Source organism: Aulonocara stuartgranti, assembly GCF_965226115.1.
Source record: "Aulonocara stuartgranti genome assembly, chromosome: 5".
Classification (NCBI taxonomy): Eukaryota; Metazoa; Chordata; class Actinopteri; order Cichliformes; family Cichlidae; genus Aulonocara; species Aulonocara stuartgranti.
This window is the reverse complement of record NC_138943.1, coordinates 27025702-27039952: the sequence shown is the minus strand read 5'-3', so window position 1 is coordinate 27039952 and position 14251 is coordinate 27025702. Positions and strand designations below refer to the sequence as shown.

The 14251-nt window shown below is 41.2% G+C and overlaps 1 protein-coding gene across 1 annotated transcript; it reads right to left on the bottom strand.

Moving 5' to 3' along the window:
- Nucleotides 1-6913: 6913 nt before the first annotated feature.
- On the bottom strand, nt 6914-13406 carry LOC309706224 (protein unc-119 homolog B-like). Its single transcript, XM_082532542.1, has 6 exons — nt 12860-13406; nt 11925-12038; nt 11384-11483; nt 10991-11163; nt 8386-8515; nt 6914-7674 (listed from the first exon to the last, which is right to left on the bottom strand). The coding sequence occupies exons 1-5, from the start codon at nt 13092-13094 to the stop codon at nt 8403-8405; spliced, it is 735 nt and encodes a 244-aa protein (XP_082388668.1). The 5' UTR covers nt 13095-13406; the 3' UTR covers nt 6914-7674; nt 8386-8402.
- Nucleotides 13407-14251: the final 845 nt, after the last annotated feature.

The window sequence follows — 14251 nt, the reverse complement described above, 5'->3', positions numbered from 1 at the left end:
CATCCCAGCTCCAGACACCAGGGGATATTCCTCAGATCGATGACCAAACACTGCTTTTTTTATCAGCACGAGAAAAAATGAGACCATATTGGGCGAGTGGTTTTAATGTTGTGCGTCATCCGTGTGTGCATCTCTTTTATGCAATGTAATGTTGAATGTCTTGTCCTAGTTCATTTGTATTGTTGTCATTAACCTTGTCCTCACAATCATTAGTCTTTTAAACCATCATGAAGTCCCTCTTTTCGAATTACCCTCCATCCTCATTCACCCTTAGTCCACTTGTTCCCTTCAACCTAGCACCCACAGCCATCCCTCCCATCAAATCAAGCATTGCCTGTTTGCATTCTTCACCCTTCATCAATTCTTCATCCAGTTACCCAATCACAGTACTACCCTCATCTAAAGTTAACCCTACCTAACCACCTTCTCTCTGTCTTACTACATGACAGGCCACCCTAACCAGCTAAGTGGAAGATTAGCAGCTTTACTTCTAAGTCAGCCTTTCTCTTGGCCGCGGTCAGCCCGGTCAGCTGAGGCAGTTTCGTCACATACCTCAGCTGCTCCGGCCAAAGTGAAACAAGTGTAGCGCTCACAAAGGAGCGTGAAGTGCACTTGTTTTCACTCACCACATTAAAACTCAGACACTGGAAACTAAAAGTTAACAGCATGCTGCTGTCAAAGCTACGGACCCAGGTTGTTTTGTTGAGCTTTATTGGCCGAGATTAAAAATACTACAAACAATAATAATCCATAAATACTATTTTTTCTGTCAACTCCGATCACATCAGCAAGCAATCCCTTGTCTCTGTGTGTGTGCTGCAAGTTAGAGGACAGACTGAGCAATGATCAAACACAACCCTGCACCTGACTAAAAAGTGTTCAGTCATGAAGAGTTAACTTTTCCCACCACCGCATGATGATCTGTGCATGTGCTGGTTCTGAGATGGGCCGCGGGGGGTTTGTGTGTGTGTGGCAGTGGTTGTGGGTGGGTGGGGGGGGGGGGGGGGGTGTTGAGTCAGTGAGGAGAGGCAGGTCAGGGGGAGGGTGTGACTGGCCTGGCGGACCATAGCGAGGGAACAGTATGTAGGACAGGGCCTTGCACTAGCTAACCTATCCTGGCTGGAGCCGTGGTTGGGTGTACTGAATTTCTGCATGCATGATCAATGGCAGTGAATAAAAAAAAGAGAGAGAGAGGAGAAAGACAGCAGCGTGGGGGAGGGGAAGGAACAAGTTGGAGCAACATGAAAAGATATAGAGAGGTTAAAGGGAAAAAAGTTCTGGTTTTACCTGAACTGTTGTGATATTGAAGCGTGCTGTTTCTCGAAGCGATTATTATTTAAAGACAAGAAATACAATGAGAGAACTGTTGGGAAACAGATTTTTGTAGCCTGAGAAACTTTGACTAAGTTGTTTTATGGGCTTGAGCAACAGCTTTGGCAGATTTTAGTGTGTGTGAAAGCAAAATTTGCACAGTTATGTGTGTGAGTGTATGTGCCTGGGTAAGTGTATGAGAAAGGTTTTCAGTGCATTCATTCCACGTCTCATTTTGGCTTTTGCTCTATGCATCTTCATCCCTCTGTCTCCTTGTCACAGAAGTTTGTCCAATCCTTGGCCTTTGTTTCCTTGACTGCATCTGACCCAGAGTAAGATTCCATTGTTGGTGAGTGAACTTTGACCTCTCGGGGCCTGGGACCTGCTCTACGCCACCCTCCAGGCAGCTCCAAAGGGCGAGGCGAGAAGTGGCGTCGAGAGAATGGTGCTAGAGAGCCAGGTTCTGATCATCTGAAAAGCTAGTGGGGGAGCCTCGGTGGACAGTTTTTCAGAGCCAGGAGCCGTCATTTGAATGTGACGCAAAATGTAAACAAGTAGTTCCAGGAAGACATCATTGAGTTAAACGTAGTCAATGGATAATGAAAAGGGATGAAAATGGAGTGTTTGTACAAGCAATAAGAAAAAAAAAAGAAAGAAAAAAAGAAAATCCTTTAAGGCGGAAGCCAGGAGGCCATTTTAAAGCGCTCCATTTGCTGTGGGTGTTTTTTCCACCTGGCAGGTGGCGAGCTGAAGAAATCATTACATGAGAGAGAGGAGAAGGGAGGAAACGAGCACACCTGTGCTTGTGCCAGGAGCCCCACCTCTTCTCCAATCACAATCCCTGCATCCCCCAGGGGAAGGTGTGGCAAAGGAAGAGACAAAGGGAGGAGTGAAAGGCAGAGGAAGGAAGAGATTGCGGGGGAGATTTACATGCCTCTCTTAACAGTTGACTGAGGGTTGAGTTAACCTTTTATTAATCAAACGCACACAAAACAAACTGGACTGGGGGTTCTGGGGAGACTTCCAAAGGTGGCTGCGGGCTTCCTGTAAGCACCAACACACCACAAACTATTTACCTTGATGACTATTTCTGTCTGACAGCCACATGAGTGTAAGCAGCGGCGGAAATCTGCACTGTAATACCACACAGACAGTTGGGCAGACGAATGCAGGAACAGTACACTCACACACACAAGCTGCACAAAGGCTTCTGCCTACACATCAGCAGAGACCTAACACTTAAAGACAGATTGTCAATACTGCACTCGCCACCATGGAAATTGGTCGGGGAATCACAGTTTGTTAAAGGACTGTCTATCCATCACTGCTGCCCTGAGTGCTTTATTAACTTGCGGATAACTAATTATCTGCTATCTCTTGTCACATCTACAAAGCCTTGCTCAGCATCGCATTAAATCACCACATCCGCTAGGTCAAAAATTAGATCTTTATTTAAATGCAATGCATAATACCTTTTTAAAAAATGCATTAAAGTAGGTTCTCACCTACAGGGAAACAACAGCGAGTGTTTATGAAGGCAGCTGTGATGATGAAGGTGTTTATTTATATTTACAGTACACGCTCCATCCTACATGTTTTCACCCTGACCTTTTTCAGGGGTTGAGATGATGTCACAGAGTAATTGCTGGAAATGACATAATGACACAGATGGAGTCACGACCATCTCTGAGAACATCGTTGTGCTGACCTAAACTAAGAGGACCGTGTGGTGACTCATCTCTTTTCTTTATAACATGGTGTTTAACACATGATGGATTTCGCACCAGGGCCTTGGAGAGCAACAACGGATGGAAAGATGGAAAAAAATCAAAACAAGAAAGGGAGAGTGAACATGAGAAATACAAATAAGATGGGTTAGAGGTAGTGTGTGTGTGTGTGTGTGTGTGTGTGTGTGTGTGTGTGTGTGTGTGTGTGTGTGTGTGTGTGTGTGTGTGTGTGTAGATTTGGAAGAGAGAGAGATGGATGGATGTAGCTGGATGTTGTTGTTGGGGGTGATGGGAGAGAACCAAGAAAGACTGTTTTGTATTGATGGCAAGAAATCCATGCTCTCTCCAAAGTACCTTACAGTCACAGTCACACACACACACACACACACACACACACACACACACACACACACACACACACACACACACACACTTACGAACAAGTGGAGTTATAGTGTGTCCCTGTATCTCTTTTAATCCTTTTTCCACTCCCCCCCTCCATTTCTTTTCACAGGACCTATCAACACCATTCCTAGCTGCTATTTATAGAAGACCACTGTCCCCCCCGTCCCCCTGCTTGCGTGTGTAGATCCGTATGTGTGAGTGAGTGTGTTTCAGGGGAACCTCGATAAACCTGTGCTTTTCACTCCTAATCTCAATGTGGCGCGATTCACTGAACAGGATACATGGGGAAGCCAGTTACAGAGATATATGTGTGCACGCGGGGGAGGGTGCGTGAATACGCTTGATTTATCCCACCTGTCCACTTGTTTCCGGTGTGTGTGTGTGTGTGTGTGTGTGTGTGTGTGTGTGTGTGTGTGTGTCAATCCACAACTGGCTGCTGAAATGTGTTCCACGAAGGCCTGGGAACACCCAATCATCCCTGGAAAGTGTGCTTATTTATTGCTGTGGATGTGTCTGTACGCACACGTGTATGGTAATTTTTGAGTCCTACTGGATATATCGAGATTCTTTTTATATCAACACATAGTTTAGTACAGTACAGCTGCGTTACTGCTGTGCTGCAGTGTGCAGGGCCTACAGCCTGATGGTGGTTATTGATTTATGAGCTCACAGTTAAATTGCACCCTGCTTTGTGGTCTAATCAGCAACTGACACACTGAGTCTTCACACCATCAGTTTGTATGTATTTTAAAGTAATACTTTACTTCGTTTGAGGGGGAGAAGAAAGTGCAAGTTTCATAAATTCATTCATGACCTAGGATCTGTAGGTTTATTAAATGTTTTCATGAGTGACATAGTTTATCGTTATGTATAGGATCAAGTAGGAGAGTATACCTTTAAATGTCTCCAGATGTAGTAAAGTAGTCCAACAAAACAGAAATATAAAATATATTTTTTATAACTTTGTTAACTCAACTACCAAAACGAGTTATTCACCGCCTACTGAAGTTCATCAGTGTGGAAGAAAGGCTGTTTAAGTAACTTTGAACGGCATGGATGTCAGTGCCAGACGAGCTGGTCAGAGTATTTCAGAAACTGCTGATGCGCTGGGAATTTTCACACAGAATCGTTTCTAGGGTTGAAAATGCCTCGTTGATGCCAGAGGTCACAGGAGCATGTCCAGACTGATGCAAGCTAATAAAACAGTAACTCAAATACAACAGTTACAAACAAGGTATGCAGAAGAGCTTCTGAGCAGACAGCATTTGAACCTTGAAGTGGATAGGTTACAGTGGCAGAAGACCACACCGGGTGTCACTTTTGTCAGCTAAGAACAGGAAACTGAGACTGCAGTTGACACGGGCTCATCAAATTTAGATAACAGATATGAGGAAAATGTTGCCTGGTTTGATGAGTCTCAGTTTCTGCCTCAACATTTAGATGGCAGGGTCAGAATTTGGTATTAATGACATGGATGCATGGATCCATCTTGTCTTGCATCAGTGGTTCAGGCTTGTGGTGTAATAGGGGATATTTTCTTGGTACACTTGGGCATCTTAGTACCAACCATTGTTTAAACACCACAGCCTACCTGAGCATTGCTGATGACCTCGTCCATCCCTTGATGACCACAGTGTACCATCTTCCGATGGCAGCTTCCAGCAGGATAATGCACAACAAAGTCTAGCTCATCTCAAACTGGTTTCTTAAACGTTGCAGTGAGTTTGCTGTACTCAATCCAACAGAACACCTCTGGGATGCGGTGGAACGGGAGATTCACGTCACGGATGTGCAGCAGACAAATCGGCAGCAGCTGGGTGACTACATGTCAATATGGACCAAAATCTCTGAGAAATGTTTGCAGCACCTCGTTGAATCTATGCCATAAAGAATTAAAACAGCTCTGAAAGCAAAAGGGCAACCAACCAAATACTAGCAATCTGTATCTAATAAAGTGGCCCTTTATGCAATTGTGGAGCTGCTAGAGATGAAAACAGATGAAAACACCAGACTCGCTATAATCAAATTATTTTCTCTTAGCAATAAAAAAAATTATCATCTTTCTCCTGATTATTTTCCATTTGCGAATTGTGTCCCCAGCTTTATTCTTTTTAATAATTTTCCTTCTTGCATAGTTTAGCTCGCATAGTCAGTCACCGTTAGCAAATGCTAGTAGCTAGCACTCTGTTAGTGGCTAAAGAGTGTTGTTGGAAAACAAAAAACAAAACAAAAAAACAGAAAATGAATGCTGCACCTAAACAGGTTTTTCCTCACACTTTAAAACCAACTCTCCTTGTGATGTCCATACTGTCTAAAACACTCTCATTACTGTAGCTAAATTTGATTTTTTTTTTTTTTTTTTTTTTTTTTTTTTTTAGCCACTTCCTAGCCAAAGTTGCAAAACAACGATTCAGGAAATCATTTTAGGGTGAGCTAAAATGGTTTTTATGTCACATCCCCAATCCCATGTGCTATTATAAGATATATTAAAGGTGTATTCAAGGATGGTGAAAATGTAGATTCTATGACAATGATTTAATGTGCCTGAACACCAGATCAAATAGGGTGATAATGAGCAAAGGATTTACTTTGAGAAACAATAGGAGAAAGCAGGTAGGACCTGAATGGGCAGTAAAAAAAAAAAAAAAGATTTTAAAAAATGGTGGGTGCATGTATTGTTACATATGCAGTGTGTGCTTCTGTGTGCATGTGTGTGTGCAGCTGTGCAGTGCCAGAGCAAAGGGAGGAGAGAGCAGAGGGGGTCCATTATAGGTCTTTGTGTGGCTCAGATTGTCCTCTTCTCTGGGAAAGTGGAAACTCAACACTCCAGTCCAGAGGTCTGGTTACCAGGTGAGAGAGAGGGAAAGAAAAGAAAAAAGGAAAAAGGAAAAAAACACAGCGTGAGAGGGAGGCAATGAAAACTGCATAGGTGTGGAGAGAGAAAACACCATGAGACTTGCAGTCTAGGAACTGGAAACAGATGGAAACTGAGAGAGATGAACCCAGATACAAGACAAACAACGATCTGATTAAAATCACAAGAGTCCAAAATGGGATGATCAAAGTGGACTCATTTTTGAAATGTACTGCATGAAGTCCTGCCCTATTTTATGTAACTTTTGGTAAAATAGTGGTAGGAAGTTAACATGACGTAATCAGTTTCATGTCTCGTGTATAAATCAGTCATGCATGAATATAAGGAGTTCAGATCATGGCCTCATTTGAAGCCCTAACCAAACACAAGAAATGAATGCAAACTTGTCCCATCACAATGATTTTTTTAAAAAAAACAACAACAATAAAAAACAAAAACAAACTTAAAGCATAAAACAACTAAACTGGCACCGGTGGCACTAAATGTATTATGGTACAACTCCTCCTAGTGGCCATGTTTGGGATATTCTCATTTCAAACTTAACTTTTCCCATTCTGACAAATGAAACAAGCTTCACACATTTTCTACCTGAAAATGTACATTTATTTAATCATTTCACTTTTTACAAATTATGTATATTTATATATATGTATATACTTTACAAACACCACCTTAAACCCCGAACACCAAAGTTTACAAATTACCATGAGATAGTATGCTGTCCAGTTAGGATAAAGACAAACTCAAATATCAGATATAATCAAGCTTTTAAGACGTTTGTGATAAGGAATTGGAAGTACAGATAATCAAATCTAAATGTTCAAAAAGAAATCTTCATTTTTATTGACTGCTGTCACCAAGAAAAAGGGACGTAATTTGCTCATTTCCAGATTAAGAGTAGTGCTGTGTGATTCACATTTTCTAATAATCCACAATTACCTTACAGTGGGACGTCCTCTATCTAAAAAAAGCCATTTTAAGCTCCCTACCCCTGTTAAAACAATCTACATTTGATTGTTGTCTCTTGCAAAGACAAGGTTTGAATAGCAGGTGGGTGCTGCCGGTGTGCTCACAGTGAGAGATGACCATCTTAAGGATATCACAGCTCTGTGGCATCATACAGAGCCAAGAGCTTGTGGTGATAACTTGTACATATGCTGACCTTGTTATCTGAGACCTTGTTATAAATCAGCATCTGTTAGCGTAACGGTAAATGACAGAAAATAAGGACAAACATAACAGCTCCACTTTGAAATAAGGAAACCAGAACATATTTGGGACACTTCTGCTGCTCTTTGAAGATACCAGGGGGAAATTTCTACTTGACATGTCCTTTCTTAACGAGCCGTCACAGAACTGTAAAATAAAAAATAAATAAATAAATAAAAAACAGTGATAATGTCAGAAACCTTTGGTTGAATTCAGAGTCTTATACAGTACTACTATTGACGTGTCAGTTTGTGTGGGCGGAGAGGGAGATAGGGAGGGGGCTGCAGGAGTGACCATGTGCGTTTGACAGGAGTGTTTTTGTGGATGGCTCCTCTGTTTCTCCCCCGACATTGTCTGGAGTGGATTGTGGAGGCGGTAGCTCTGAGAACAGCTGCTTCTGACAAACCCTGTGTAAACACTATGTGTGTCACTCGGGGATTGAGTGTGCATGCGTGTGTATGCAAATGTGTGTGTGTGTGTGTTCACTCAATGGCTGTTAGGATACTTCTAAAACTGTAAAGAGAAGACTAATGTCCATCTGATCAATCTGAGCCACGTGTTATACACGGCTGCAAATTGCAAACTCTCTCGGATTTTAAAGATTTCTCTATTTTCAAAAGCCTATAAATGTAACCTCTGTCTCACACTAATGCAAAACACCTCCTGAAAGTGATTGCAACGAATGGTAATTCATCTTTACAAACACTGGAGGCAACTGAACCGTGTCTGCAGCAGCTCTCGGGCCAGGTATGAGCCGTATGTATGTTCAGCAACATGCACGTGTGCCTATGTATATATCAATAAAAGTGAGCAGATGGACGTGTATGAGCATGTTCGTGTGTTTGTGTGTGTGGTTACACGCAAGCAGGCAGACATCACTGTCCTCCGTTGTAAGCATAATCTGCCTTGTTGTGCATGACCAGTCTGTTCTCGACAAAGTAGAAGCTGTCTGACCGAGTCTCATAAGGACACTCCACCATCTGATGGACTGCAAAACAGATGATAAATGCATGTCAGTGAAAACGTTTTAAATATCCATGTAAGTAAAACTTAAAAATAAAAACAAAACAAAACAAAACCTTCAGTAACTATTGCTCCTTGAGAAAAGACTCAGCAACATCACAAGGTATAGTGTATGCATACAGATACCCAAGTAAATATAACTGTTTATTAAAACAGTAATGCTGTGTGTATTATACACTGTCATGTATGCTAACGTACTGGAAAAGCAATAAAAATTACATCTTTCAAAGTTTTTTTTTTGCTTTTTTTTTTAAGTTCTTTGTGTTTTGCTTCATCTGATCCCTCTGTGATAGTCGAGTGTAGATTACCAGACAAAACTTTGGCAAGAAACCGACACAGACTGTCTGGATTTCGACTATGTTTAGCTAGCTCGTTACTGAAGCTTCATATTAGCTTTGGCTAAAGTTTGTTTTGTGTGTTGTTGCTTCAAGAAGGATTTCTTCCTGGCCAGAGTGAAGAGTAGCAACTATCACAGCAGCCAAAAACAGTTTCAAAGTACATATGGCATTTATGGTTAGTATTATAGTATTAAGGCAGGATTAAAAACCTAAACCATGGCCAAGTGTTGAAGAAAATGGCATAATGTCTCATACAGAGAATTTGTGTGATGTTCTGGATACAATTAGAGCCGCATTTCCAAAAACACAACACTCTGTAAAATTTATTTAAGAGTCTATCTAAAAAACATGCTGGGATGGGGGCAAACAAAAGCCTGGGAAAGGAAGTGGTACTAAAAAAAAATTTTCTAACTGACCTGCTAAAGTGGCAGCAGGTCAGCAACAAGACTAGGCATAAAAAGAGAGGCAGAGGTTGGAAAGAAAAGCATCTGGACTTGTTTAACTTCCCTGAAGACCTTACACCTCTCATCCGAAAAGCTTCTTCAGTTCTAAGACCAAATGGTGGAGAGTCCCAGGTATTTAAGCCCTAATGGGAGCTGTCTTCAAGAAACCTAAAGACGTCCGGTCGCTTTTCCTTCCGAGCTCCTTAGATTACCATGGCCTGCATGACTACATGAGTGTCTCAAAAGTAAAGATTGTCAATTGTTCACCAATCTACAGAAAAACAGTGAACAATTGAACACTGAACAGTTTCAGAATAATTTTGCTCAATGTAAAGATGTGAAGACTTTAAATATATCATCATCTACAGTAGGTAATATCATCAAGATTCAGAGAATCTGGAGAAATCTCTGTGCGCAGTGGACAATGGCCTTCAAGCCTTCAGGCAGCACTGCATTAAAAACAGGCATGATTCTATCCTGGAAATCATGGACTCAGGAATACTTCTAGAAATCACTGTCTGTGAACACAGTTCACTGTGCTATCCACAAATTCAGGTTAAAGTGCTATCAAGTGAAGAAAAAGCTATAATGTGCACATGATTGAGAAATGCTGAAGAGGGAACATCTGAATTGTTATCAGTTCCAAACCCTGCATCTCTGACGGGATGGGGGTGCATTAATGCCTACTGAATTAGCAGCTTGCACATTTGGAAAAAGACACCTTCAAAGCTAAAAGGTATATACAGGTTTTAGTGCAACGTATCCCCCCGTCCAGACGACGTCTTTTTCAGTGAAACCCTTGGATATCTCAGCAAGACAATGCTAAACTGTGTACTGTGTCTATTACAACAGCATGGCTTCATTGTCGAAGACTTCTCACCAACTGAAATTTTTAATTCATCATAAAATTAAAATCACAAAACGTTTCTAATTATAATTTAGTTATTTGGTACTGCTCAATAACTATATTCTTATATTAGATACGAATAGGATAACATTTAGGTCCAGCAGCTGGTTCCCAGAGATCATTTATGGACTGTTGTTAAAACCAGCAGTCCATAAATGATCGTGTAACACATTTTAGAGATGTGCTGCTGCCATTAAATTTAAAAGGATCTCATTTTTTTTCTTAAAATTATATTTTTTTGATTGTAAATATTTGATATGCTTTCTATGTTCTCCTGTGAATAAAATATTGGTATAGGAGATTTGCAAATCATTCAAGCATTCTGTTTTTATTTACATTTGACAGTGTGACAACTCTTTTGGAATTGGGGTTGTACCTATGTAAGAGCAGAAATAGGTCAGGCTTAATAAAACTGCAAAAACCTTTTGGCTAGCTGCTGATATGTGTATCAGTGATGACGTCGCCAGCAAAAGTCCTGCTAAAATGTAACCAAATGTTTACTGTTGTGCTTAGATGCATGACAAATAGGGATTTAAAAATCCATTGAAGCAAATGTCAAGAATAGGAAATGCTGATGTATTCCTTTGGTATGTGCATGGTACAAAATACCAAAAGTTAGTCTTCTTCTAGACAATCAACATTTGATAAAACGCTATCACTTTTCCACAGTTTGCTGTTAAAATCTCCACGTGGGAAGGTTTCGGCATTTGTATGCTCTTGTTATGGTTATAAGTTTTAAAAAGGTGACTCACCCAGGCTCTCAGACAGCTGAGGGAACTCATAGATATGCTCACAGGTATTACGGCTGTTCGGGATGCAGAAGCCAAAGTCAAAATCAAAGCTCTTCAGCAGGTGATCACGGAAGTAGTGCCTTTCGATCATGCGAAGGTTGCTTAGAGGCCGGTTCCCAACCGTGAATTCCACCCTGAGTGAATGAAGTAAGAAAGAAAGAGGGAAGAAAGGAGATCAGGGTGTTAACAACTGCAGGTTTTGCGTTCTTATATAATTCGAAAATTAGAAGCTTATTATAGTCACATGGATAGTAGGCATGGGCGTGTAGCTGATAGAAGATAATGCTGTAATTGTTTTCACTGTTTGCGTACGGAGCAGGTGAGGTGTGCGTAGATTATGCGTGAGTCACTCACGTGGCTCCCACGGTCCGCAGCTGCAGGAATGCTGGGGTGAACTGGTAGCGTACAAACCGGCCTGTGCTAGCGTCTGACTCTCTGTTCTCCTCATCATCATCTGATACCAACAAGATTAGGCAGAGACGTTTTCTATGATCCATACTGAAGACTATTTTTGATCAAAATAACAGGTGACAGATGTTTCCAAACCCAGCTTATTTAAAACCATTTAGGAACCCTTGTCAGGAGGGTCAAGCCCTTTGGAGGCAGCTACTTATGACTGTCATCTGCACCTGCATTACAGAAGCTACTTTTGATTGCTTCCTTATTCACAAGGGGTGACCTCCACAGAACCTTTCCTGATTTGTGTTTCCCCTCAGTTCCAGGTGTCTCTTCCTGGGCTTGAACCAGGGATTTCCCTCTTTTTTTCTTTTTTTTTTGTTGCTTCTTAGGCAAATAAACAATAACAGCAACAGTAACAAAAAACACTACTATGGAGCTAATCTGCATCTACATTACCACATAAATAAAACACAAGCAGTGAGCTAATACACACTACCTGTATGTGGGGGTTTGGCAATCTCAAACAGGACCGTGTCTGTCTCCAGGTCTCTGATCTTGAAGCGGACAAATTCGATGTTGTAAATATTGTCCTCGGGTTTACAGAGGTACCCTGTAAATAATGAGAGAGACCAAAGGAGTTATTCCCCCCGGAATCATTCCCGAGCTATCGCTCTTAAAATATAAAAGCAGGCTGCTTTTGTATTTTTGCAAAATGTGTTACAGACAATGCTCAGACTCTGATTACACAGCTTTGCGTCCACATTTGCACATGCAACTTTGAATATATACACATACACTGTTTATTTTATGGCATACAACCATAAAATGAGTCGAACTGTGGAGCTTTTGCCTCAGTGCAGGTCTATCAGGGATCAAAATGCACAGCCACACTCTGTGTTCTTATATTAAAGGGTAGATCAATATAAGCATTGATCGTGCTTTTACAATTTAGTTGTCATAAACAAAGACATTATCACACAAAGCTTGTTATTTGGCTTCCACGATTTTAATTCTCTTTCTTAGATCATGTGCTCTCGACAGCTATACATGTAGGCCATAGCACATATCATAATCTACTCAGCTGTATTTTTTTAATTTAACGAAGACCTTACCTAAGACCACCCAGATCAGCCCCACTGTGTACACAGCAGTGCTTTGTTTTGTTTGTCGGACATTTGTTAGGAGTTTAAAGTCCTAATATGATCTTTGGCACTAGCCAACTGTGACAATAGAAAACGTCTGCTATTTATTACAATTCAAGTGCCCATTAAGATGCTTAAAAATAGAAAGACTGGCTACTGCCGTGACAGTTGTTTGTGTTGTCAGGTATGTATTTCTCCTCTCCATCTCGAACAGCATGTTATTAGGGTATCGCTTGCTCTAGATTTATGTCAAAATTTAATCTGCTGTTTCAAAGACAGAGGCTCAAACCTCGAGTAGCTACTCGCAGTCCCAGCACGTCCTCCGGGGTCATGTGTCCAGTCCGTGCCCGGAGGTCTTCCTCCGTGACGGCCCTGCCGTCCACCTGCTGGCTCCTTCGGGACTTGAGCCTTTTCAGAACTCCTCCGCCTGGCTTGCGGTCCCGCGGAGGAGCCGCAGTGCCGTGCCCGCCGCTGGTGACATTTTCAGCAACAGGCAGGTCGCCGCGGGATTTGGCTCCGCTCATCCTCCCCCTACTCCTCAGCTTCCCTCCTATTTAAACGAGTGCTTATCTAAAGGCTTGAAAAAGAAGAAGAAGATGGCGCCGGGGATGTCGAATGTCGAAAGAGCTGTGGGTGAACGGTCAAGCGCTTGTTTTTGTAAGCGCATGCTGTACAGTTGCCATGACAACCTGCTTGGCGAGCCTAGAGCCCGGTGAACTGTGGAACTTCCCCGAGACTTCCACAAGGGGGGGTGGATGATGCATTAGCTCTTAAAATAAAATAAAATAAAATAAAATAAAATAAAATAAAATAAAATAAAATAAAATAAAATAAAATAAAATAGATAATAATTTCCATCATGTAGAATGAATTCTTTGCTTATCAGTACTCTTAAACTGCAGCTTTGTATTAAAAACTGTTATAACATTGAAACGCTGTACGTATCTGTAATGTAAAAATCTGTAAAGTATCAACTATAGACTCACCTATAGTTGGATAAAAGCAGCTGAGTATGAGTATAAACTAACACAGGCTAAAATAAAAAAAAATCCTACTTTGAGATCTTTACACCACTGCTGATTAATAAGGAAGTACCTTTTATTGGTTGTGATTGGTTCTGTGATGATGAAATGTATTTTTACCGTTCTGTATTGATATGTTCCCGCATCCGAAAACGTCACTAACACACACATAAACACATCTAGCACTGAAATAATTATTAAAAAGCCTTCTTAGTTTTCAAAGAAGTCACTCTTCTCAGATTTGCACAAAGTTCACTTGTGAGTTATTTCTTGTTCTCGGCGCATGCAACGCAAATTAATGTCGTAAAGACTCAGGTGTTATGCAAATTCAGGTTTACTGTGTGAGTGCTGATGCCTGCTGTTAAAAAACCCAAGGTACCCTCGCTGCCATGAAGCAGTATGAGCTGGACGGATCTTATTCCTTTTCTCTCTGGGCAAAGTGGCTTTTCATCTCAGTTAGAACCTGTTAATCCAGTCCACTGAAAAGGAAACTACCGTCAAGTTAGATAAACTCACAGAGAACCTCCGGACTAAATTTTCAAAACAACAAGGAGTTGGAAGGGGTTTTGCTGTCGTTCAATTAATGGTAAGTGAGTTAAGTCATTTATTTATTTATTAAATTTTTCCAGGTATGTTCAAGCACTAGATACTGGTCCACC